General features: G+C 44.9%; 1 protein-coding gene and 1 pseudogene across 1 annotated transcript; one reads left to right on the forward strand and one right to left on the reverse strand.

Annotated features, from left to right (window-relative positions):
* Window positions 1–257: 257 nt before the first annotated feature.
* On the forward strand, window positions 258–1,307 carry LOC123101695 (uncharacterized). Its single transcript, XM_044523032.1, has 2 exons — window positions 258–597; window positions 811–1,307. The coding sequence occupies exons 1-2, from the start codon at window positions 258–260 to the stop codon at window positions 1,305–1,307; spliced, it is 837 nt and encodes a 278-aa protein (XP_044378967.1).
* Window positions 1,308–1,425: 118 nt separating this feature from the next.
* Window positions 1,426–2,821, reverse strand: LOC123101696 (uncharacterized; annotated as a pseudogene).
* Between the last annotated feature and the right edge of the window lie 22,615 nt (window positions 2,822–25,436).

Raw genomic sequence — 25,436 nt, forward strand, 5'->3', positions numbered from 1 at the left:
CTGGCGACGATGAACTCATACTTGCAGCATTCGCCGAGCGCGAGGAGGAAGAGAGGAAGAACGCTCGACGCCATGGCGGTTCCAAGCATGGACGTCAGTCAATCGATCGAGGAAGAGATGCCGGATTTCTTCTTTTGTGGGACGACTACTTCAAAGAAGTTCCTCGCTTTCCCGAACATTTGTTTCGACGAAGGTTCGTAATTAGTACACTTCTCTGCTCTGGTCCTTTTTTCATTTCTCTGTCTCATTTAATTTTTATGCACCGATTTAGGATGTCGCGTACTTTATTCAACCGCATAGCTGATGGTATACTTGAGCATGACTATGATGATTATTTTACGCAAAAAAGAAGTGCTTCTGGAGCTCTTGGGTTACATCCTTTGCAAAAGATGACCGCGGCGATGCGGATACTAACATATGGAGTAGCAACTGATTATGTTGATGAGTACATCCGGTCCGCTGAGTCTACTAATTTAGAGTCTTGCAAGAAATTTGTGATCAAAATTTGTGAAGTTTTTGGGGAAAAGTACCTGAGATCTCCAAATGAAGAAGACATTGCTAGGTTACTTGCAATAGGGGAGGAAAGAGGATTTCCCAGTATGTTAGGGAGCATAGATTGCATGCACTGGGGGTGGAAAAATTGCCCCAAAAAATGGCATGGCATGTTTAAAGGCCATGTGAGCGAGCCCACTATGATCTTGGAAGCAGTTGCTTCACAAGATCTTTGGATTTGGCATGCTTATTTTGGTTTATCAGGGTCTCTGAATGATATAAATGTTCTTCAATGTTCTCCTGTTTTTACAAAGCTAGCCGAAGGCCAAACTCCTCCAGTGAATTATAGCATCAATGGCCATCAGTACACAATGGGGTATTACCTTACAGATGATATCTATCCACGGTGGGCAACATTTGTGAAGAGCATACCAGCTCCAACTAGCAGAAAGCATAAAACTTTTGCCAAGAAGCAAGAGGGGGCTAGGAAAGATGTGGAACGAGCCTTTGGAGTTCTGCAATCTCGTTTTGCCATTGTTCGTGGACCTGCTAAAGGATGGAAACGTAAAGAAATCACTGATGTCATGAAAACTTGTGTCATAATGCACAATATGATAGTTGAAGAGGAGCGACAAACTGGTCGGCAAAGCTGCACTTTTGAGGCAATGGGAGAAAGAGTCACAGTCTCTCGTACTCATGCGGAAGAACTGAGCTCTTTTATTCAGATGACTCATCGGATTAGAAATTTCGATGAACATGATCAGCTTAAACTTGATCTAATTGACCATGTGTGGCAAAAGTTTGGAAACGAGTAATCCATGTCTTTGTAATGCAGCTATCAATAAAAATATTTATGCAATGAGTGATGTAATCCATGTCCTCAACTAGCAGAAAGCAGTAAATAGTTCTTACAACTACAACATATAGCTCACATTACCCTAGGCCGCGAGCAAGGATCTCCTTCTGCTTAGTTTGGTAGAACTGCTTTTGAACATCAGTCATACCACTTGTGTCGATGAGCATGATCCTCTCATCTAATTCAAACTGTCTCCGTGCATCCTCCCTCTCGTTTCGTGCATCCTCATTCTTTTTGAGTGCAATCTCCTCTTTTCGCAATTCCAATTGTTGTGCATAGCGAGCATTTCTTGCCGCCTCTTTGATCTCATCCTTCTCTAGCTTTGCTGCCCACACAGTTTCTAATGACAGCTTGCAAGCACTGTCATCAGCTTTACCTCTCTTGTCCCTCTTCACACCATCAGGTCTTTTCTCATGTTCAAGAGCATCAGTGTGTATCGAGGTAGCATCAGTACGTACCGAGGATGCATCAGCCGGATCATTGGTGGCTGTGCCCGGACTTGCATCAATGGTCTTCTTTTGTTTCTTAAGAGAAGTTTCAACTTCTCTTGTCTGCCACTTTGGATACTTCGAAAACTCTACATAGCAATGCATCAGTGTGAAAGGCTTCTTTTTTTAAGATCCATTTCCTTGAACAAAATGTGTGCATCATTTGTCTGCACATATAAATATGTTGTTAAAATAAGAACAACACATATAGAATATTGCACATCACATATAGAATTACAAGAAAGGCGCATACCTTTTCTTGTATAGTCCTTCCACTTTCTTGCCTATTTATAATCTGCTGAAGGCAACCACAAAATTTAGAGGTCTCTCTGTTAATCATTGTGTAACGGCAATTGATTGCATTAGCATTACGCTCCGGCCATGATGATTCCTTGTGTGTGTTGTAGTACTCTGAAATTCTATCCCAATAAGCATCCCGGTTTTGATCTGTCCCAACAATATCCAAACTTGTATTTGCCCATGCTGCTATGAGAATCTTGTCCTCATCACTAGACCAATTTTTGCCTTTGTTGGATTTTTCTTTCTATGTTATTGCAGAACGATGCTGAGTTGATGGAGTTGCCTGCTCTCCAATTGGACTTTCTAGTTGTGTTTGCGTGTAACCAAAACCAAGGGTGTCCAAGAAGCTTTGGTCAGTATCCATCTGCAAGCAACCAATGCACAGCTATTTTAGACCACAATCTGGCATCAAATTGACAAGCAAAAATTATTTTCTTCTCCTTCCAAAGAGCTATGCATCTCCCCTGCATCTCCTCCCGGGGCCGCTCGTCCCTGCATCTCCCCACGGCGCCCCGCTTGTCCCTGCATAGCTCCCCCCACCGCCCCTGCATCTCCCCCTCCCCCCCACCGCTCCGCCCCAGACAGGCGCCCAGCCCCCCGTCCCTGCACAGACAGGCGCGCCCGGCCCCCCGTCCCTGCACAGCTCCGCCGTCCAGCCCCCCGTCCCCAGCCACCGCCCCTGCATCTCCCACCTCCCCCCCACCGCTCCGCCGCCCAGCCCCCACTCGTCGCCCAGCCCCCCGTCCCCGCCCTCTATTCTCACCAGGGCGCGCGCCGGCACCGGCGCCGCCGCCAGATCGGGCTGCAGGGCGTGCTGCCGCCGCCCCTCTGCTCCCGCTCGCGAGAAAGGAAAAAATGGTTACCTTGGGCAGCGGCCGGAGAGGAGACGCGACGGCGACCTTGGGCGGCGGCCGGAGAGGGGCGACGGCGACCTTGGGGAGGCGGCCGGAGAGGAACGGGAGCGGAAGCGGGAAGCTTTTTTCGGTCGTGGGAGCGGGAGCGCGAGCCCACGAGCGTGGCTCGGTCGTCTTTATTCCCACGCCAGGTACGCTCGTGGGAGCGACGTGTATAGGTGCACGACCTGATACACGATCCACTGGGAAAGCTTTTTTTATTTTGATCGTGTATATTTAGCATCCACCTCCATATACACCATCCACTAGAGATGCTCTAAGGATGGCATTGTAAGGGCTAGTCCATTTTAGAATACGGCCTTTGCTCTTTTCGCAAAAGAATAAAGAGGCTGAGCTTTCCTTATCTCTAAATCGACTGTGATGGAAAACTGCAATTTATTTGGCTAGGTATTTCATCGTTTGAAATTTTGTTGTTATGCAATTGCATTTTTTTTCTTGCGTAAGTGTCCTGCTCCCGAGCTCAAATGAACACAGTGAACAGTGAAATCAATAAAAAAATTCAAAAACATCTGATTTTTTTGTGACAAACATTGACAAAACCCAAAGTTTTAAGTGCTTGCAAAAATTTGTCATGGAGTCATATCGCTGTAAGGCATGGCAAAAAAAATCAGCTTCGAAATGCTTTTGAAAGTAGCATTTTCAGTGTATCGATTTTTTTCGCCACGCCTTCTAGGAATGTGATTCCATGACAAATTTTTGCAACCATTTTAGATTTGTCAATGTTTATCACAAAGAAAATCAGATTTTATTAAAAAAATCGATTTTACTGTTCACCCGAGCTCATTTGAGTTTAGGCTAAAAAACTCTATGTTTTTTTGTACAACTGCACTATTCTCTTGTTTACAAAACCCTAAATTTGAACATTCTCGTGTACTTTTGGGGTTTATATGTATGTAATTAGGTATTATATTAGATAATTGTTTTTTACCTAGCGCTAATATATAAATGTGCTTCGTGTTAATGGAAAAGAAGGAATGAGAGAATCCACTATGATTTAGCAAGTTTAGGCAATTGTTGTTTACTTCACAGTTTTGCTAAAACACATCTAAATGTGCCATAAGTATTGCACATCTAAGTTCTATGTTATTGATCTTACACGGAGATTTGTGTGGATATTTTTGTTTTCCTTTTCTTTTTCTTTTTGTGCTTGATCGAGTCACTTTTTTTAGAAAAGCTTGATTGAGTCACTTAGATGCTTGATTGATCCGGTAGATGTATTTCCTCAAGACTTGTGACATGACGTGCTTCCACACGGAAACATATCCTGGGAAGTACTGCTCTTTGACGTGGGGTCACTGACATGAGGTCCACGTGTCAGGAACCCACGTTAGGGACATTATCATAAAGAAACCTTCTCCATTCCACACACATGGGTATCCGGTCAACACAAGAATGAAAAAATCTTCAAAAAAATAGGTATGCAAGAAAATTTTCTTTTTTATATTGAATAAAAATGTTGACAACCAGATTTTTTTTCAAAGCATGAAATAAAATAAAATAAAACTGTTATTTTAGATAAGTTTTTTAACACATTACACTCGCAGATGCTCACATACATTCATCCTTATGAATGGACGCACTGTTGGGAATGCAGTATTTCAAAAAAATTCCTATGATCACGCAAGATCTATCTAGGAGATGCATAGCAACAAGAGGGGAGAGTGTGTCTATGTACCCTCGTAGACCGAAAGTGGAAGCGTTTAGTAACGCGGTTGATGTAATCGAACGTCTTCGTGATTCAACCGATCCTAGCACCAAACGTACGGTACCTCCGTGTTCTGCACACGTTTAGCTCGATGACGTCCCTCGAACTCTTGATCCAGTTGAGGACGAGGAAGAGTTCCGTCAGCACGACGTCATGGCAACGATGATGATGAAGTTACCAGCACAGGGATTCGCCTAAGCACTACGACGATATGACCGAGGTGTGTAACTGTGGAGGGGGGCACCGCACACGGCTAAGAGAAGACTTGGTGTGCCTTTGGGGTGCCCCCTGGCCCCGTATATAAAGGAGGGGAGGGAAGAGGTGGCCGGCCCAAGGGGGGCGCGCCAGGTGTGGGGAATCCTACTAGGACTCCCCAGTCCAAGTAGGATTCCCCTCCTCTTTCCTATTCCTAGTAGGAGAAGGAGGGAAGGAGGAGGAGGAGAGAAGGAAAGCCCCCCCACCCCCAACCTAGTCCAATTCGGTTTGGGCCAGGGGGGCGCGCGCCACTCCCTGGCCGGCCTCCTCTCTTCCACCACTAGGCCCATGAGGCCCAATAACTTCACGGGGGGGGGGGGGGGGGGGGGTTCCGGTAACCCCCGGTACTCCGAAACTCATCCGAAACAACCTGAACCATTCCAGTGTCCGAATGTAACCTTCCAATATATGAATATTTATGTCTCAGCCATTTCGAGACTCCTCGTCAGGTCCGTGATCTCATCCGGGACTCCGAACAACCTTTGGTCATCAAATCACATAACTCATAATGCAAATCGTCATCGAACGTTAAGCGTGCGGACCCTACGGGTTCGAGAACTATGTAGACATGACCGAGACACATCTCCGGTCAATAACCAATAGCAGAACCTGGATGCTAATATTGGCTCCTACATATTCTATGAAGATCTTTATCGGTCAAACCGCATAACAACATATGTTGTTCCCTTTGTCATCGGTATGTTACTTGCCCGAGATTCGATCATCGGTATCATCATACCTAGTTCAATCTCGTTACCGGCAAGTCTCTTTACTCGTTCCGGAGTGCATCATCCCGTAACTAACTCATTAGTCACATTGCTTGCAAGGCTCATAGTGATGTGCATTACCGAGAGGGCCCAGAGACACCTCTCTGATACACGAAGTGACAAATCCTAATCTCGATATATGCCAACTCAACAAGCACCATCAGAGACACCTGTAGAACATCTTTATAATCACCAGTTACATTGTGACGTTTGATAGCACACAAGGTGTTCCTCCGGTATTCGGGAGTTGCATAATCTCATAGTCTGAGGAACATGTATAAGTCATGAAGAAAGCAATAGCAGAAAAACTAAACAATCATTATGCTAAGCTAACTGATGGGTCTTGTCCATCACATCTTTCTTTAATGATGTGATCCCGTTTATCAAATGACAACACATGTCTATGGTCAGGAAACTTAACCATCTTTGATTAACGAGCAAGTCTAGTAGAGGCATACTAGGGACACTTTGTTTTGTCTATGTATTCACACATGTATTAAGTTTCCGGTTAATACAATTCTAGCATGAATAATAAACATTTATCATCATATAAGGAAATATAAATGACAACTTTATTATTGCCTCTAGGGCATATTTCCTTCAGTATCCCACTTGCATTAGAGTCAATAATCTAGTTCACGTCGTCATGTGATTTAACACCAATAGTTCACATCTTTATATGATTACTTCACATCTCCATGTGACTAACACCCAAAGGGTTTACTAGAGTTAATAATCTAGTTCACATCGTTATGTGATTAATACCCAAAGAGTACTAAGGTGTGATCATGTTTTGCTTGTGAGAGAAGTTTAGTCAACAGGTCTGCCACATTCAGAGCCGTATGTATTTTGCAAATTTTCTATGTGAAAGATCGTGGATTTCTCCTAGAGGGGGGTGAATAGGCGTTTTAAAGTAATTACAGTTTAGGCTTGAACAAATGCGGAATAAACCTAGCGGTTAATTTGTCAAGGACAAAACCTAAAACAACTAGGCTCACCTATGTGCACCAACAACTTATGCTAAGCAAGATAAGCAACTATGAGATAGCAAGATATATGACCAAGAACAAAATGGCTAACACAAAGTAAAGTGCATAAGTAAAGGGCTCGGGTAAGAGATAACTGAGGCACGTGGAGACGATGATGTATCCCGAAGTTCACACCCTTGCGGATGCTAATCTCCGTTTGAAGCGGTGTGGATGCACAATGCTCCCCAAGAAGCCACTAGGGCCACCGTAATCTCTGCACGCCCTCGCACAATGTAAGATGCCATGATTCCACTAAGGGACCCTTGAGGGCGGTCACTGAACCCATACAAATGGAAACCCTTGGGGGCAGTCACTGAACCCGTACACTTTGGCAACCCTTGGGGGCGGTCACCGGAACCCGTCAAATTGCTCGGGGCGATCTCCACAACCTAATTGGAGACCCCGACGCTTTCCCGGACCTTTACACCACAATGATTGAGCTCCGAACACCACCAACCGTCTAGGGCGCCCAAGCACCCAAGAGGAACAACCTCAAGGGTACCAAGCACCCAAGAGTAATAAGCTTCTCAACTTGTAACTTCCACGTATCACCATGGAGAACTCAACCCGATGCACCAAATGAAATGGCAAGGGCACACGGAGTGCCCAAGTCCTTCTCTCTCAAATCCCACCGAAGCAACTAATGCTAGGGAGGAAAATGAGAGGAAGAACAAGAAGGAGAGCACCAAGAACTCCAAGATCTAGATCCAAGGGGTTCCCCTCACATAGAGGAGAAAGTGATTGGTGGAAATGTGGATCTAGATCTCCTCTCTCTCTTTTCCCTCAAAAACTAGCAAGAATCCATGGAGGAATTGAGAGTTAGCAAGCTCGAAGAAGGTCAGCAATGGGGGAAGAACACGAGCTCAAAGGATAAGGCTCAATGGGGAAGAAGACCCCCTTTTATAGGAGCTCCTGAATCCAACCGTTATGTGCTCAGTCCGCGCACAAGCGGTACTACCACTCAGGGGAGCTGTACTACCACCCTGGTAGTAGAACACAGAGAGCGGAGCAAAATAGAGGGCGAGGCAGAGCCGTATGAGCAGCACTACCGCTGGGGCCAGCGGTACTACCGATGGCAGCGGCGGTACTGTCGCTTGGCCCAGCGGTACTACCATTGGGACCGCGCACAGAGAGGAGGGCCATTGAGCGGCACTAGGGGCGGTGGGAGCCGTGGTACTACCGCACACGAGCGGCACTACCGCTCCTACTCCCGCTCCTACTGCCGCTGAACCCGACACGAGAAAACCACGTCTCGAGTCGAGGCGGTACCAGCGCAGAACCAGAGCCGTACTACCGCTTATGGCCATGGGCGGTACTATCATTGTGAGACAGCGGTACTACCACTTGTGGCGATACGCGGTACTGCCGCTCTGGCCCCGCGGTACTACCACTGGCACCAAACATATGCCACTTCCAAGAAAACAACTATACTCCAAGGAAAACCAGAACTGCCATAACTTCTGCAAAAGAGCTCCGAATTGAGCAAACTCAAGCTTGTTGGATACAAGATGATGAGTAGCATCAAAAGAGAAGAACGGGCATAACCTCCAACATCGAAAACATCATAAAAGATGCAAGTGAACTCCGTTTTCGATGAACTTGAGCTTGTCATCAAGATGACCATAAGCTCCAAAACTCTCAAAGAGAACCAAACAAGAACCAAGAAAGATGATGCAATGATGCAATGGTTTGAGCTCTCTACGAACGATACGATCAGGCTACTCATCAAGATCCCCCTTGATAGTACGACAATCGATCCTATAACCCAGTCTCCCAACCACCACTATGAGACTGGTAAAATAGAAAACCTATCAAGGGCAAACCTTTGTCTTGCACATAGTCCACTTGAGCTAGATGATGACGATCTTGACTTCCTCAAGTTGGACCACCTTTCTTGATTGTGTTGGCTCGATGAAGACTAGTAGATTGCACCCCCATACTCCACTATGGGTGAGCCACTCTTCGGCATATCTTCATAAATCCATTGTTACCATAATGGACGGCAAGCTTCAAGCATTTGATCTCTTCATGATGCTCCACTTGAACTTGCACATCACAACCTAACCCCACAAAGAACTCTCATGAAAACCATGGGTTAGCAAACAAAGCGTAATGGACAATGATTACCATACCATGTGATTACTTGATCCCTCAGTACATCTTGTATGCTTTGTGTGTTGATCAACTTGATTCATTCTTGACTTAATCTTGATCAACCTTGAATCTTTCCAATTCTCTTCATTTGGATGATGTCTTGAAGGTAGACATGAATGATCACACAATCTTCTTCTTCAAGACATGCTTGCAATAAGCTCAACACTCACATGACCAATCTTTGGATAATTCCTTGAATAGCACCTTGGTCGACACCAACTCTCCTTGAAACCAACACATGTACTCCAAGAAAAGCCTATGGACAAAACCTTCAAATCTAACTCAAGGCAACCATTAGTCCATAGAGATTGTCATCAATTACTAAAACCAAACATGGGGAAACCGCATGTTCTTTCACTATGTCTACAATGCTCTACACGGAGCTGCTCTAGCTAATCGCTCCCACTTTCAATATGTATCCAGATTGAGACTTAGAGTCATCCGGATCAGTGTCAAAGCTTGCATTGACATAACCCTTTACGACAAACTTTTTGTCACCTCCATAACCGAGAAACATGTCCTTATTCCACTAAGGATAATTTTGACCGATGTCCAGTGATCCACTCCTGGATCACTATTGTACCCTCTTGCAAAACTCATGGTGAGGTACACAATAGGTCTGGTACGCAGCATAGCATACTTTATAGAACCTATGACTGAGGCATAGGGAATGACTTTTCATTCTCTTTCTATTTTCTGTCGTGGTCGAGTTTTGAGTCTTTACTCAACTTCACACCTTACAACTCAGGCAAGAACTCCTTCTTTGACTGATACATTTTGAACTCCTTCAAAATTTTATCAAGGTATGTACTCATCGAAAGTCTTACCCTAGTGGGCAAGTTTCCCCACAAAGAATCTAACCGTGTGAGCTACGCACATTTCATGTTATTTTTGATAAGTTACCATTAAATGAGAATGTTTGAAATATTTTCTTAAAGAAAAATGTCAAGTATTCATGAACATTCATGAGAAATCATCAGATGTCTTGATTTTCATGAATGTCTCTAATTTTTTTCTGAAGTTCTGTGTTTTGGGATTTATATATTATTTTTTTTGTAAAGTTTTGTATTTTACCTTTTGTTACCTATTAAATTTTGTATTCCTCTATTTGATTGGGTTGCCACATGTGTAGAAAATAGTTTATGTATTATCTCTCAAACCACTATCAGTCAAGCAAGGGACCATACACCTCAGGTTTTCCCCCAAATTTTTTGAATTTTCAGGGGGTAGGGGGCTTCCCCACCTGAATTTTTGTATCAGATTAGATGACAAAGAGGAGCACAGTGGAGGGTGGCATACAAGCGATCGTGCCAAAGAGGAACTGGCAAGTGATGGAAAACAAGTGAGAGAAGGAGAGGGCCAAGCAAGCAAAATATCAACCAAATGGATGGGTATTTTTCTGCCTAGGGGGAAGAAAATGAGGAGAGGTACAAGCTCTTCTTGGATGTGCAAAGGGATAGGATGAAGTTTGACCGAGAGAGGGTGAAAGAAAAGTTGAAGATGGAGAAGAGAAGATAGACTTGGAGAAGCAAAAGAAATATGCAAAATGAGAGCTTGAAAAGGAGAATACGGAACAATTGAGCTTGACAGAGAGAGGTTGAATCTTACAAGGGACATAGAAAATTTGAGGATCAAGTTGCAGGACGCTAGCCTCTTAGATGAGGAAAGATAGAAGTGGTTTTACATGAAGAAGAAGGAGATCAACATGCAAAAGCGAGAGGGGGATGATTCATTCTTGTATCGCCTACCTATGAATTATTGAAAAAATATTGACATGTATTGAATTGTCGAATTATGATGAATTGGTGATATATAATGGATGTCTGTAGCTTTGTATGAATATGAGGGTTTGGATACGTGGGTGTGATTGTTCAGAGGACAAATAGGGGGCTGGTCGGCGCTGTCCTCGGAGATGTTTAGAAGGTTGAATTTTCCTAATCCGATTGTAGATGCCCTTGCCTTTATACCAGTTGTAGATACTCTCACATGTATATGAAACATGTAAAAGACATTAACATTGGGCAAATGAGCCAACTTACAAATACAATGAACCATTCATCATTTGGACAACAGTTCTATCGTCAATCGCCGATGATAAGCTCTGGTTTTGTTGCTTTTGCTGTGACTAGTAAATGTGAATGTTATTTATTGCGCGTGAATATTAGGTAGGATATTAGTTGCATGTAGAACATGTTGAATGTAGTGAAGCGATCTAGATTAGTCCCTATAGTATTTTGTGTCAAATTTTGGCCATATATTCGGCTAGCAAATTATAAATAATATGCAACAAATATAGTACCACGGGAAACTACTTTCAAATACAAATCTACGATATACTTATATTTTGTTAGTCAAACATATGGTCAAAATTTGACACAAAATACGACAGGAACTAATAAACCTAGACAAAAGTAGTATTTGTGTATTAATTATGTGATTAGTATTGACTTTAATATTTGATATGACATATATTACATGCTAAACATGTTGAACGCTTATCATTCAAACGATCTAGATCATAGGATTGACCTGGTTTCATGGTCAAGATTAACTAAATCTGGCCCTTTAAATCTTTTTATACCGGTATATAGATTAGAATTTTTTCCTTGCAACAGATGGTTAATAGTAATAGTACGCGATGTGTCCAGTATTTTCCAATAACTCATACGTCAAACTCAAAAGTCTGCATCCAGCGGTCCAGCGGAGGCGAGGAGCGGTCCAGCTCCCCCCTCCCCCCATATTTCCCCATGAATACTCGATCGGACATTGCTCGGACCAAAAACAGCCAATCCAATGTGATCTCTCAAACCCAGCTCATATGTTCGGGCTGTCCAACACATTTCAAACCTAGCCCATATGTGAAGCGGAATTGGGGCCACACAGATGTGTCCGACACATCGGACTGGCCTACTCTTACCCCGTAAAATTTCTTTCCTATCCCCACCCTGAACCAAATCCTAACCATTCTTCTTAGTCCATTTCACTTGAAGTTCGCTCCCCCTCCCACTCCGGCTCCTCCAGGCACATCTCTAGTCATCTCCGACGTGGCTAGCAGTGCATCTGAGTCCAGTCGATCCGGATCCGTCGAATGAGAGTTGGTCGCCTGCTCGGACAAGGAGAAGATAGTAGCCCAGCTTGTGGTCCGTCGGTCCCAATAGGATGGCTGAGCTCCGCCGTCGAAGTTGGCCCGTTGTGGATCCACCAATTGATCGCCTTCTTCACCACTCTGGATGGCATCTAGCGGTGGCGTCGTGTCTGGCTTAAGTGGATGCCGCCTATCCATGTCGTCACCGCATCAGCTACGCGTCAAGTGCAAGGCCCGATCATAGCCCAGAAAGCCTCCAAGGCCGGCTGGTGCTGGACCATTATCCCCATGTCTGAAGTTAATGGCAGCAATGCACAAAGGCATAGATGAAGGAAATATGCCCTAGAGGCAATAATAAAGTTATTATTTATTTCCTTATATCATGATAAATGTTTATTATTCATGCTAGAATTGTATTAACCGGAAACATAATACATGTGTGAATACATAAACAAACAGAGTGTCACTAGTATGCCTCTACTAGACTAGCTCATTAATCAAAGATGGTTATGTTTCCTAACCATGGACAAAGAGTTGTTATTTGATTAACGGGATCACATCATTAGGTGAATGATCTGATTGACATGACCCATTCAATTAGCTTAGCACCCGATCGTTTAGTATGTTGCTATTGCTTTCTTCATGACTTATACATGTTCCTATGACTATGAGATTATGCAACTCCTGTTTGCCAGAGGAACACTTTGTGTGCTACCAAACGTCACAACGTAACTGGGTGATTATAAAGGTTCTCTACAGGTGTCTCCAAAGGTACATGTTGGGTTGGCGTATTTCGAGATTAGGATTTGTCACTCCAATTGTCGGAGAGGTATCTCTGGGCCCTCTCGGTAATGCACATCACATAAGCCTTGCAAGCATTGCAACTAATGAGTTAGTTGTGAGATGATGTATTATGGAACGAGTAAAGAGACTTGCCGGTAACGAGATTGAACTAGGTATTGAGATACCAACGATCGAATCTCGGGCAAGTAACATACCGATGACAAAGGGAACAACGTATGTTGTTATGCGGTCTGACCGATAAAAGATCTTCGTAGAATATGTAGGAGCCAATATGAGCATCCAGGTTCCGCTATTGGTTATTGACCGGAGACGTGTCTCGGTCATGTCTACATTGTTCTCGAACCCGTAGGGTCCGCACGCTTAAGGTTTCGATGACAGTTATATTATGAGTTTATGCATTTTGATGTACCAAAGTTTGTTCGGAGTCCCGGATGTGATCACGGACATGACGAGGAGTCTCGAAATGGTCGAGACATAAAGATTGATATATTGGAAGCCTACATTTGGATATCGGAAGTGTTCCGGGTGAAATCGGGATTTTACCGGAGTACCGGGAGGTTACCGGAACCCCCCGGGAGGTATATGGGCTTTAGTGGGCTTTAGTGGAAGAGAGGAGAGGTGGCCAGGGCTGGGCCGCGTGCCCCTCCCCCCTAGTCCGAATAGGACAAGGAGAGGGGGCCGGCGCGCCCCTTCCTTCTCTCTCTCCTCTTTCCCCCCTCCCGAATCCTATTCCAACTAGGAAGGGGGGGATCCTACTCCCGGAGGGAGTAGGACTCCTCCTGGTACGCCCTCTCCTGGCCGGCCGCACCCCCCCTTTGATCCTTTATATACGGAGGCAGAGGGCACCCTTAGACACACAAGTTGATCCACGTGATCATATTCTTAGCCGTGTGCGGTGCCCCCTTCCACCATAGTCCTCGATAATATTGTAGCGGTGCTTAGGCGAAGCCCTGCGACGGTAGTACATCTAGATCGTCACCACGCCATTGTACTGACGGAACTCTTCCCCGACACTTTGCTGGATCGGAGTCCGGGGATCGTCATCGAGTTGAACGTGTGCTAGAACTCAGAGGTGTCGTAGTTTCGGTGCTTGATCGGTCGGGCCGTGAAGATGTACGACTACATCAACCACGTTGTGCTAACGCTTCCGTTGTCGATCTACAAGGGTACGTAGATCACATTCTCCCCTCTTGTTGCTATGCATCATCATGATCTTGCGTGAGTAGGAATTTTTTTGAAAAATTACTACGTTCCCCAACAGTGGCATCCGAGCCTAGGTTTTATATGTTGATGTTATATGCACGAGTAGAACACAAGTGAATTGTGGGCGATATAAGTCATACTGCTTACCAGCATGTCATACTTTGGTTCGGCGGTATTGTTGGACGAAGCGGCCCGGACCGACATTACGCGTACGCTTACGCGAGACCGGTTCTCCCGACGTGCTTTGCACAAAGGTGGCTAGCGGGTGACAGTTTCTCCAACTTTAGTTGAACCGAGTGTGGCTACGCCCGGTCTTGCGAAGGTTAAAACAGCACCAACTTGACAAACTATCGTTGTGGTTTTGATGCGTAGGTAAGATTGGTTCTTGCTTAAGCCCGTAGCAGCCACGTAAAACATGCAACAACAAAGTAGAGGACGTCTAACTTGTTTTTGCAGGGCATGTTGTGATGTGATATGGTCAAGACATGATGCTAAATTTTATTGTATGAGATGATCATGTTTTGTAACCGAGTTATCAGCAACTAGCAGGAGCCATATGGTTGTCGCTTTATTGTATGCAATACAATCGCGCTATAATGCTTTACTTTATCACTAAGCGGTAGCGATAGTCGTGGAAGCATAAGATTGGCGAGACGACAACGATGCTACGATGGAGATCAAGGTGTCGCGCCGGTGACGATGGTGATCACGACGGTGCTTCGAAGATGGAGATCACAAGCACAAGATGATGATGGCCATATCATATCACTTTTATTGATTGCATGTGATGTTTATCTTTTATGCATCTTATCTTGCTTTGATTGACGGTAGCACTATAAGATGATCTCTCACTAATTATCAAGAAGTGTTCTCCCTGAGTATGCACTGTTGTGAAAGTTCTTCGTGCTGAGACACCATGTGATGATTGGGTGTGATAGGCTCTACGTTCAAATACAACGGGTGCAAAACAGTTGCACACGCGGAATACTCAGGTTATACTTGACGAGCCAAGCATATACAGATATGGCCTCGGAACACGGAGACCGAAAGGTCGAGCGTGAATCATATAGTAGATATGATCAACATAGTGATGTTCACCAATGAAACTACTCCATCTCACGTGATGATCGGACATGGTTTAGTTGATTTGGATCACGTAATCACTTAGAGGATTAGAGGGATGTCTATCTAAGTGGGAGTTCTTTAAGTAATATGATTAATTGAACCTAAATTTATCATGAACTTAGTACCTGATAGTATCTTGCTTATTCATGTTTGATTGTAGATAGATGGCCCATGCTGTTGTTCCGTTGAATTTTAATGCGTTCCTTGAGAAAGCAAAGTTGAAAGATGATGGTAGCAATTACACGGTCTGGGTCCGTAACTTGAGGATTATCCTCATTGCTGCACAGAAGAATTACGTCCTGGAAGCACCGCTGGGTGCCAGGCCTGCTGCTGGAGCAACACCAGATGTTATGAACGTCTAGCAGAGCAAAGCTGATGACTACTCGATAGTTCAGTGTGCCATGCTTTACGGCTTAGAATCGGGACTTCAACGACGTTTTGAACGTCATGGAGCATATGAGATGTTCCAGGAGTTGAAGTTAATATTTCAAGCAAATGCCCGGATTGAGAGATATGAAGTCTCCAATAAGTTCTATAGCTGCAAGATGGAGGAGAACAGTTCTGTCAGTGAGCATATACTCAAAATGTCTGGGTATAATAATCACTTGATTCAATTGGGAGTTAATCTTCCAGATGATTGCGTCATCGACAGAATTCTCCAATCACTGCCACCAAGCTACAAGAGCTTCGTGATGAACTATAATATGCAAGGGATGAATAAGACTATTCCCGAGCTCTTCGCAATGCTGAAAGCTGCGGAGGTAGAAATCAAGAAGGAGCATCAAGTGTTGATGGTCAACAAGACCACTAGTTTCAAGAAAAAGGGCAAAGGGAAGAAGAAGGGGAACTTCAAAAAGAACAGCAAGCAAGTTGCTGCTCAAGAGAAGAAACCCAAACCTGGACCTAAGCCTGAAACTGAGTGCTTCTACTGCAAGCAGACTGGTCACTGGAAGCGGAACTGCCTCAAGTATTTGGCGGATAAGAAGGATGGCAAAGTGAACAAAGGTATATGTGATATACATGTTATTGATGTGTACCTTACTAATGCTCGCAGTAGCACCTGGGTATTTGATACTGGTTCTGTTGCTAATATTTGCAACTCGAAACAGGGACTACGGATTAAGCGAAGATTGGCTAAGGACGAGGTGACGATGCGCGTGGGAAATGGTTCCAAAGTCGATGTGATCGCAGTCGGCACGCTACCTCTACATCTACCTTCGGGATTAATATTAGACCTAAATAATTGTTATTTGGTGCCAGCGTTAAGCATGAACATTATATCTGGATATTGTTTGATGTGAGACGGTTATTCATTTAAATCAGAGAATAATGGTTGTTCTATTTACATGAGTAATATCTTTTATGGTCATGCACCCTTAAAGAGTGGTCTATTTTTATTAAATCTCAATAGTAGTGACACCCATATTCATAGTGTTGAAACCAAAAGATGCAGAGTTGATAATGATAGTGCAACTTATTTGTGGCACTGCCGTTTAGGTCATATCGGTATGAAGCGCATGAAGAAACTCCATACTGATGGGCTTTTGGAACCACTTGATTATGAATCACTTGGTACTTGTGAACCGTGCCTTATGGGTAAGATGACAAAAACACCGTTCTCCGGTACTATGGAGAGAGCAACAGATTTGTTAGAAATCATACATACAGATGTATGTGGTCCGATGAATGTTGAGGCTCGTGGCGGATATCGTTATTTTCTCACCTTCACAGATGACTTAAGCAGATATGGGTATATCTACTTAATGAAACACAAGTCTGAAACATTTGAAAAGTTCAAAGAATTTCAGAGTGAAGTTGAAAATCATCGTAACAAGAAAATAAAATTCCTACGATCTGATCTTGGAGGAGAATATTTGAGTTACGAGTTTGGTGTACATTTGAAACAATGTGGAATAGTTTCGCAACTCACGCCACCCGGAACACCACAGCGTAATGGTGTGTCCGAACGTCGTAATCGTACTTTACTAGATATGGTACGATCTATGATGTCTCTTACTGATTTACCGCTATCGTTTTGGGGATACGCTCTAGAGACGGCCGCATTCACGATAAATAGGGCACCATCAAAATCCGTTGAGACGACGCCTTATGAACTGTGGTTTGGCAAGAAACCAAAGTTGTCGTTTCTGAAAGTTTGGGGCTGCGATGCTTATGTGAAAAAGCTTCAACCTGATAAGCTCGAACCCAAATCGGAGAAATGTGTCTTCATAGGATATCCAAAGGAAACTATTGGATACACCTTCTATCATAGATCCGAAGGCAAAACTTTTGTTGCTAAATTCGGAAACTTTCTGGAGAAGGAGTTTCTCTCGAAAGAAGTGAGTGGGAGGAAAGTAGAACTTGACGAGGTAACTGTACCTACTCCCTTATTGGAAAGTAGTACATCACAGAAACCTGTTTCTGTGACACCTACACCAATTAGTGAGGAAGTTAATAATAATGATCATGAAACTTCAGAACAAGATAGTACTGAATCTCGTAGATCAACCAGAGTGAGATCCGCGCCAGAGTGGTACGGTAATCCTGTTCTGGAAGTCATGCTACTAGATCATGATGAACCTACGAACTATGAAGAAGCAATGGTGAGCCCAGATTCCGCAAAATGGCTTGAAGCCATGAAATCTGAGATGGGATCCATGTATGAGAACAAAGTATGGACTTTGGTTGACTTGCCCAATGATCGGCAAGCAATTGAGAATAAATGGATCTTCAAGAAGAAGACTGACGCTGACGGTAATATTACTGTCTACAAAGCTCGACTTGTCGCAAAAGGTTTTCGGCAAGTTCAAGGGATTGACTACGATGAGACCTTCTCACCCGTAGCGATGCTTAAGTCTGTCCGAATCATGTTAGCAATTGCCATTTTATGATTATGAAATTTGGCAGATGGATGTCAAAACTGCATTCCTGAATGGATTTCTGGAAGAAGAGTTGTATATGATGCAACCAGAAGGTTTTGTCGATCCAAAGTGAGCTAACAAAGTGTGCAAGCTCCAGCGATCCATTTATGGACTGGTGCAAGCCTCTCGGAGTTGGAATAAACGCTTTGATAGTGTGATCAAAGCATTTGGTTTTATACAGACTTTTGGAGAAGCCTGTATTTACAAGAAAGTGAGTGGGAGCTCTCTAGCATTTCTGATATTATATGTGTTGGAAATATGCCCTAGAGGCAATAATAAAAGCATTATTATTATATTTCCTTGTTCATGATAATTGTCTTTATTCATGCTATAATTGTGTTATCCGGAAATCGTAATACATGTGTGAATAACAGACACCGACATGTCCCTAGTGAGCCTCTAGTTGACTAGCTCGTTGATCAATAGATAGTCATGGTTTCCTGACTATGGACACTGGATGTCATTGATAACGAGATCACATCATTAGGAGAATGATGTGATGGACAAAGACCCAATCCTAAACATAGCACAAGATCGTATAGTTCGTTTGCTAGAGTTTTCAAATGTCAAGTATCTATTCCTTAGACCATGAGATCGTGTAACTCCCGGATACCGTACGAGTGCTTTGGGTATGCCAAACGTCACAACGTAACTGGGTGACTATAAAGGTAGACTACGGGTATCTCCGAAAGTGTCTGTTGGGTGACATGGATCAAGACTGGGATTTGTCACTCCGTATGACGGAGAGGTATCACTGGGCCCACTCGGTAATGCATCATCATAATGAGCTCAGAGTGACCAAGTGTCTGGTCACGGGATCATGCATTACGGTACGAGTAAAGTGACTTGCCGGTAACGAGATTGAACGAGGTATTGGGATACCGACGATCGAATCTCGGGCAAGTAACATATCGATAGACAAAGGGAATAGCGTACGGGGTTGATAGAATCCTCGACATCGTGGTTCATCCGATGAGATCATCGTGGAGCATGTGGGAGCCAACATGGGTATCCAGATCCCGCTGTTGGTTATTGACCGGAGAGTCGTCTCGGTCATGTCTGCTTGTCTCCCGAACCCGTAGGGTCTACACACTTAAGGTTCAGTTATGCTAGGGTTGTAGGGATATGTATATGCAGTAACCCGAATGTTGTTCGGAGTCCCAGATGAGATCCCGGACGTCACGAGGAGTTCCGGAATGGTCCGGAGGTAAAGATTTATATATGGGAAGTCCTGTTTCGGGCATCGGGACAAGTTTCGGGGTTATCGGTATTGTACCGGGACCACCGGAAGGGTCCCGGGGGTCCACCGGGTGGGTCCACCTGTCCCGGGGGGCCACATGGGCTGTAAGGGGGTGCGCCTTGGCCTAATGGGCCAAGGGCATCATCCCCACATAGGCCCATGCGCCTAGGGTTTGAGGGGAAAGAGTCCTAGGAGGGGAAGGCACCTCCTAGGTGCCTTGGGGGGGAGGGAAACCCCCCCTTGGCCGCCGCACCCCCTAGGAGATTGGATCTCCTAGGGCCGGCCAATTCCCCCTTGGCACCCCTATATATAGTGGGGGAGAGGAGGGACTTCATACCTGAACGCCTTGGCCTTTGGTTGCCTCCTTCTCCCTCCCCAACACCTCCTCAATCTCCATAGTGCTTAGCGAAGCTCTGCCGGAGTACTGCAGCTCCATCAACACCACGCCGTCGTGCTGCTGCTGGTGCCATATCCCTCAACCTCTCCTCCCTCCCTTGCTAGATCAAGAAGGAGGAGACGTGGCTGTTCCGTACGTGTGTTGAACGCGGAGGTGCCGTCCGTTCGGCGCTGGTCATCGGTGATTTGGATCACGTCGAGTACGACTACATCATCACCGTTCTTTTGAACGCTTCCGCTCGCGATCTACAAAGGTATGTAGATGCATCCAATCACTCGTTGCTAGATGAACTCCTAGATGATCTTGGTGAAACGAGTAGGAAAATTTTTGTTTTCTGCAACGTTCCCCAACAATATGTGGATGACATATTACTAATTGGAAATGATATAGAATTTCTGGATAGCATAAAGGGATACTTGAATAAGAGTTTTTCAATGAAAGACCTCGGTGAAGCTGCTTACATATTAGGCATTAAGATCTATAGAGATAGATCAAGACGCTTAATTGGACTTTCACAAAGCACATACCTTGACAAAGTTTTGAAGAAGTTCAAAATGGATCAAGCAAAGAAAGGGTTCTTGCCTGTGTTACAAGGTGTGAAGTTGAGTCAGACTCAATGCCCGACCACTGCAGAAGATAGAGAGAAAATGAAAGATGTTCCCTATGCTTCAGCCATAGGCTCTATCATGTATGCAATGCTGTGTACCACACATGATGTGTGCCTTGCTATAAGTCTAGCAGGGAGGTACCAAAGTAATCCAGGAGTGGATCACTGGACAGCGATCAAGAACATCCTAAAATACCTTAAAAGGACTAAGGATATGTTTCTCGTTTATGGAGGTGACAAAGAGCTAATCGTAGATGGTTACGTCGATGCGAGCTTTGACACTAATCCGGACGATTCTAAATCGCAAACCGGATACGTATTTACATTAAACGGTGGAGCTGTCAGTTGGTGCAGTTCTAAACAAAGCGTCGTGGCGGGATCTACGTGTGAAGCGGAATACATAGCTGCTTCGGAAGCAGCAAATGAAGGAGTATGGATGAAGGAGTTCATATCCGATCTAGGTGTCATACCTAGTGCATCGGGTCCAATGAAAATCTTTTGTGACAATACTGGTGCAATTGCCTTGGCAAAGGAATCCAGATTTCACAAGAGAACCAAGCACATCAAGAGACGCTTCAATTCCATCCGGGATCTAGTCCAGGTGGGAGACATAGAGATTTGCAAGATACATACGGATCTGAATGTAGCAGACCCGTTGACTAAGCCTCTTCCACGAGCAAAACATGATCAGCACCAACGCTCCATGGGTGTTAGAATCATTACTGTGTAATCTAGATTATTGACTCTAGTGCAAGTGGGAGACTGAAGGAAATATGCCCTAGAGGCAATAATAAAGTTATTATTTATTTCCTTATATCATGATAAATGTTTATTATTCATGCTAGAATTGTATTAACCGGAAACATAATACATGTGTGAATACATAAACAAACAGAGTGTCACTAGTATGCCTCTACTAGACTAGCTCGTTAATCAAAGATGGTTATGTTTCCTAACCATGGACAAAGAGTTGTTATTTGATTAACGGGATCACATCATTAGGTGAATGATCTGATTGACATGACCCATTCCATTAGCTTAGCACCCGATCGTTTAGTATGTTGCTATTGCTTTCTTCATGACTTATACATGTTCCTATGACTATGAGATTATGCAACTCCCGTTTGCCAGAGGAACACTTTGTGAGCTACCAAACGTCACAACATAACTGGGTGATTATAAAGGTGCTCTACAGGTCTCTCTAAAGCTACATGTTGGGTTGGCGTATTTTGAGATTAGGATTTGTCACTCCGATTGTCGGAGAGGTATCTCTGGGCCCTCTCGGTAATGCACATCACATAAGACTTGCAAGCATTGCAACTAATGAGTTAGTTGTGAGATGATGTATTACGGAACGAGTAAAGAGACTTGCCGGTGACGAGATTGAACTAGGTATTGAGATACCGACGATCGAATCTCGGGCAAGTAACATACCGATGACATAGGGAACAACGTATGTTGTTATGCGGTCTGACCGATAAAAGATCTTCGTAGAATATGTAGGAGCCAATATGAGCATCCAGGTTCCGCTATTGGTTATTGACCGAAGACGTGCCTCGGTCATGTCTACATTGTTCTCGAACCCGTAGGGTCCGCACGCTTAAGGTTTCGATGACAGTTATATTATGAGTTTATGCATTTTGATGTACCGAAGTTTGTTCGGAGTCCCGGATGTGATCACGGACATGACGAGGAGTCTCGAAATGGTCGAGACATAAAGATTGATATATTGGAAGCCTGCATTTGGATATCGGAAGTGTTCCGGGTGAAATCGGGATTTTACCGGAGTACCGGGAGGTTATCGGAACCCCTCGGGAGGTATATGGGCCTTAGTGGGCTTTAGTGGAAGAGAGGAGAGGTGGCCAGGGCTAGGCCGCGCGCCCCTCCCCCCTAGTCCGAATAGGACAAGGAGAGGGGGTCGGCGCCCCCCTTCGTTCTCTCTCTCCTCTTTCCCCCCTCCCGAATCCTATTCCAACTAGGAAAAAGGGGGAATCCTACTCCCGGAGGGAGTAGGACTCCTCCTGGCACGCCCTCTCCTGGCCGGCCGCACCCCCCCTTTGATCCTTTATATACGGAGGCAGAGGGCACCCCTAGACACACAAGTTGATCCACGTGATCATATTCTTAGCTGTGTGCGGTGCCCCCTTCCACCATAGTCCTCGATAATATTGTAGCGGTGCTTAGGCGAAGCCCTACGACGGTAGTACATCAAGATCGTCACCACGCCGTTGTACTGACGGAACTCTTCCCCGACACTTTGCTGGATCGGAGTCCGGGGATCATAATTGAGCTGAACGTGTGCTAGAACTCGGAGGTGTCGTAGTTTCGGTGCTTGATCGGTCGGGCCATGAAGACGTACGACTACATCAACCACGTTGTGCTAACGCTTCCGTTGTCGATTTACAAGGGTACGTAGATCACACTCTCCCCTCTCGTTGCTATGCATCACCATGATCTTGCGTGTGCGTAGGAAATTTTTTGAAATTACTACGTTCCCCAACAATAGATGCTTCCACTGTGACGATGCGCCCTGGATCGAGGGACGGCGTGCCTGCTGTAAAAGGGAGAAGGCGTGTTGCACGCGTGAAGGCTGACGATGAGGATGATCGTGACCTCACAGTGGAGCAAACTTGGGTTGTTCGTGCCTTCGCCAGCCTTTCCATTCTTGAGGAGGATGTGGAGCTCCGACGCTGAGCATATCCGTGTCAACCCTATTGCATATTCGACAACTACTTCCACAACCATGAAGAAAAGGACAGGGGCAAGAGAGGCCCCAAAAGAGATGACCCGAGTATGGTGACCGAGGCACCGAGCCTGCAACTCACAGAGTGGACAAATGAGCATTCCGGTAGAGACATCCTCCCCCCCCCCCACACACACCAAATATTTGGCCCTAACCACTCGGACATTGCTTGGACCAAAAACAACCAATCCAATGGGATCCCTCAAACCCAACTCATATGTCCGGGTTGTCCAACACATTTGAAACCCAACCATGTGTGAAACGGAGTTGGGGCCACCCAGACAAGTCGGACCGGCCTACTCTGACCCCATAAAATTCCTTTCCTATCCCCACCTCAAACCAAACCCTAGCCATTCTTCTCTGCCCATTTCACTTCAAGTTCGCTCCCCCTTCCCACTCCGGCTCCTCACTGCACATCTCTGGTCATCTATGGCATGGCTAGCAGCGCATCTGAGTCGGGTCGGTCCGGATCCGTCGAATGAGAGTTGGTTGCCTGCTCGGATAAGGAGATAGTTGTCCTGCTCGCGGTCCATCGTGTAGAATATGAAGTATAGGCTGTGCAAAACATGATGCATTGATCGGTGCACCAGGCACGTATATATGAGTACAGAGAGGGGCCACAACCTCGACTATACAAAGGAAATAGGAGGTGGGCTCAATACACAATATACGCGTACACAATATACTCACCCCCCCCCCCCGCGCAGTCGAAACGGCGCCAGTGACACAGAGACTGGAACTGAACTCCTCGAAGGTGGAAGTTGGCAGACCCTGTTGGAAATATGCCCTAGAGGCAATAATAAAATGGTTATTATTGTATTTCCTTATTCATAATAATTGTCTATTGTTCATGCTATAATTGTATTAACCGGAAACCGTAATACATGTGTGAATACATAGACCACAACATGTCCCTAGTAAGTCTCTGGTTGACTAGCTCGTTGATCAATAGATGGTCATGGTTTCCTGACCATGGACATTGGATGTCATTGAAGGAAATATGCCCTAGAGGCAATAATAAAGTTATTATTTATTTCCTTGTATCATGATAAATGTTTATTATTCATGCTAGAATTGTATTAACCGGAAACATAATACATGTGTGAATACATAGACAAAGAGAGTGTCACTAGTATGCCTCTACTTGACTAGCTCGTTGATCAAAGATGGTTATGTTTCCTAACCATAGACATGAGTTGTCATTTGATTAACGGGATCACATCATTAGGAGAATGATGTGATTGACTTGACCCATTCTGTTAGCATAGCACTTGATCATTTAGTTTGTCGTTATTGCTTTCTTCATGACTTATACATGTTCCTATGACTATGAGATTATGCAACTCCCGTTTACCGGAGGAACACTTTGTGTGCTACCAAATGTCACAACGTAACTGGGTGATTATAAAGGTGCTCTACAGGTGTCTCCAAAGGTACTTGTTGGGTTGGCGTATTTCGAGATTAGGATTTGTCACTCCGATTGTCGGAGAGGTATCTCTGGGCCCACTCGGTAATGCACATCACTATAAGCCTTGCAAGCATTGCAACTAATGAGTTAGTTGCGGGATGATGTGTTATGGAACGAGTAAAGAGACTTGCCGGTAACGAGATTGAACTAGGTATTGAGATACCGACGATCGAATCTCGGGCAAGTAACATACCGATGACAAAGGGAACAACGTATGTTGTTATGCGGTTTGACCGATAAAGATCTTCATAGAATATGTAGGAGCCAATATGAGCATCCAGGTTCCGCTATTGGTTATTGACCGGAGACGTGTCTCGGTCATGTCTACATAGTTCTCGAACCCGTAGGGTCCGCACGCTTAAAGTTCGATGACGGTTATATTATGAGTTTATGTGTTTTGATGTACCGAAGGAGTTCGGAGTCCCGGATCATATTGGGGACATGACGAGGAGTCTCGAAATGGTCGAGATGTAAAGATCGATATATTGGATGACTATATTCGGACATCGGAAAGGTTCTGAGTGATTCGGGTATTTTTGGGAGTACCGGGGAGTTACGGGAATTCGTATTGGGCCTTAATGGGCCATACGAGAAAGGAGAGAAAGGCCTCAAAGGGTGGCCGCAGCCCTCCCCATGGGCTGGTCCGAATTGGACTAGGGAGGGGGGGCTCCCCCTTCCTTCCTTCTCCTTTTCCCTTCCCTTTCCTTCCCTCCTACTCCTACTACTTGGAAGGGCCCCTAGTTCTACTAGGAAAGGGGGAATCCTACTCCCGGTGGAAGTAGGACTCCCCTAGGGCGCGCCATAGAGAGGGACGGCCCTCCCCCTCCTCCACTCCTTTATATACGGGGGCAGGGGCACCCCAAAGACACAACAATTGATCTCTT

Source organism: Triticum aestivum, chromosome 5A, assembly GCF_018294505.1.
Source record: "Triticum aestivum cultivar Chinese Spring chromosome 5A, IWGSC CS RefSeq v2.1, whole genome shotgun sequence".
NCBI lineage: Eukaryota > Viridiplantae > Streptophyta > Magnoliopsida > Poales > Poaceae > Triticum > Triticum aestivum.

Excerpts from the sequence above, each read along its gene's own strand:
- LOC123101695 (XM_044523032.1), top strand. The coding sequence starts at position 258 with ATGCACCGATTTAGGATGTCGCGTACTTTATTCAACCGCATAGCTGAT. Across the intron at positions 598-810 it reads GGAGGAAAGAGGATTTCCCA|CCGAAGGCCAAACTCCTCCA; the intron begins GTATGTTAGGGA and ends TTACAAAGCTAG.